The sequence below is a fragment of the Hydra vulgaris genome, chromosome 01, assembly GCF_038396675.1.
Source record: "Hydra vulgaris chromosome 01, alternate assembly HydraT2T_AEP".
Classification (NCBI taxonomy): domain Eukaryota; kingdom Metazoa; phylum Cnidaria; class Hydrozoa; order Anthoathecata; family Hydridae; genus Hydra; species Hydra vulgaris.
The window spans coordinates 67212523-67213957 of record NC_088920.1 but is presented as its reverse complement, the minus strand read 5'-3'; the positions used below and the strand labels follow the sequence as shown (position 1 = coordinate 67213957).

Here is a 1435-nt window from a genome sequence, read left to right as displayed (position 1 = left end):
AATGGTGCCAACATGTCTGTTGTGTACAAAGGAGTACAAGCGATCATTCTTCATAGAAATTCTCAAGCTTTCTACATGCCATTCAGAGCTCATAACCTTAACCTAGTTGGTGTTCACTCCCTTGAATCTTCTGTAGAAATGAAGAACTATTTTAGCCGGATTCAGATACTCTACAATCTTTTTAGTGGAAGCTCTATACGATGGAAAATCTTGACCGAGACAACTGGTTCTCTCTTCATCAAACCTCGCAAACCCTATGGAGCTATGGAGTGCACGCATTGAGGCTGTAAAGCCGTTGGTTAAGCGACCCAGAGAAATTTTTCTTTCTTTGCAGAAACTTCAGGATCTTGATTTAACTGGAGATCTTTTGAACGACGTAAAACCTTTGGCGAAATGCATTCAGTCATTTGAGTTTATTATCATGACAATCTTTTGGTTCAGAGCACTTCAAGCAATAAACTATGTCAGCGTGTCATTTCAATCAGAAAATATTACTCTAGATGATGGGATGAAACTTATGAGGACTCTTATCGAGGATTTTACTAGATTCAGATCTTCTTGGCCCGAATTAGTTAATGAAGCACATTTGGTTGCCTCAGGTATAGGAAGCTATGGATTACAGTCAAAACTAGTTCAAAAAAAGACAAGGAAGAGGAAATCGTTTTACGAAGAAGCAAGGAACGAAGTTCATTTCTACGAAAATGATGAAAAGCAGTTTGAGGTGAACGTGTTCAACACCGCTCTCAATACTTTAATTCAACAAATGAGAGACAGATTTCAAGCTGCAGAAAAGACGAAAAACAGTTTCTCAATCCTATGGGTCTCAGAATTAAATAGTAGGTCGAGTGAAGTAAAAGAAGTTGAACCACCTTAAGTGGAGGAGAAATGTAAAACTTTGGCGCAAATCTATGTGAGCGATGTAGATAAAGGCAAACTTATTTTAGAGGTCCGTCATCTGGATACTCTGAAGCGCGCCAATCTTTTCGGTCCAAAAGAAAATCTCACTTCAATGAAGCTATTAAATGGAATTTATCAGAAAGGTCTAGAGTCTCTCTTCGAATCAATATGCATTTTGTTACGTATTTTTAACACGATTCCCGTTTCCACCGCCGAAGGAGAGCGGTCTTTCAGTAAGCTTGGTCTAGTCAAAACAACATTTAGATCTACAATTAAGAAGGGCTAACAAATCTCCTAGTTATATCTATTGAACACGATCTTGCAAAAAGTCTGTGCTATGACGAGGTCATTGCAAATTTTGCTATGAGTAAAGCTCGCAGAGTCAACTTCTCTTGAAGCATTAAGGGTGGAATGCAAGAAGCGAACTTGATTCAAGTTCGACTTGAACTTTACATTGTAACCAATAGCGGCAAAGTATGGGTTTTCCCCTCAAAAAATACTCAGCCGCTATTGGTTACAAAGTAAAGTTCAAGTCGAA

The 1435-nt window shown here is 38.5% G+C and overlaps 1 protein-coding gene across 1 annotated transcript; it reads left to right on the top strand.

The window, feature by feature from the left end:
* Positions 1 to 256: 256 nt before the first annotated feature.
* Positions 257 to 874, top strand: LOC136074651 (uncharacterized). Its single transcript, XM_065786990.1, has one exon. The coding sequence runs from the start codon at positions 257 to 259 to the stop codon at positions 872 to 874; it is 618 nt and encodes a 205-aa protein (XP_065643062.1).
* The last annotated feature ends 561 nt before the right edge of the window (positions 875 to 1435 follow it).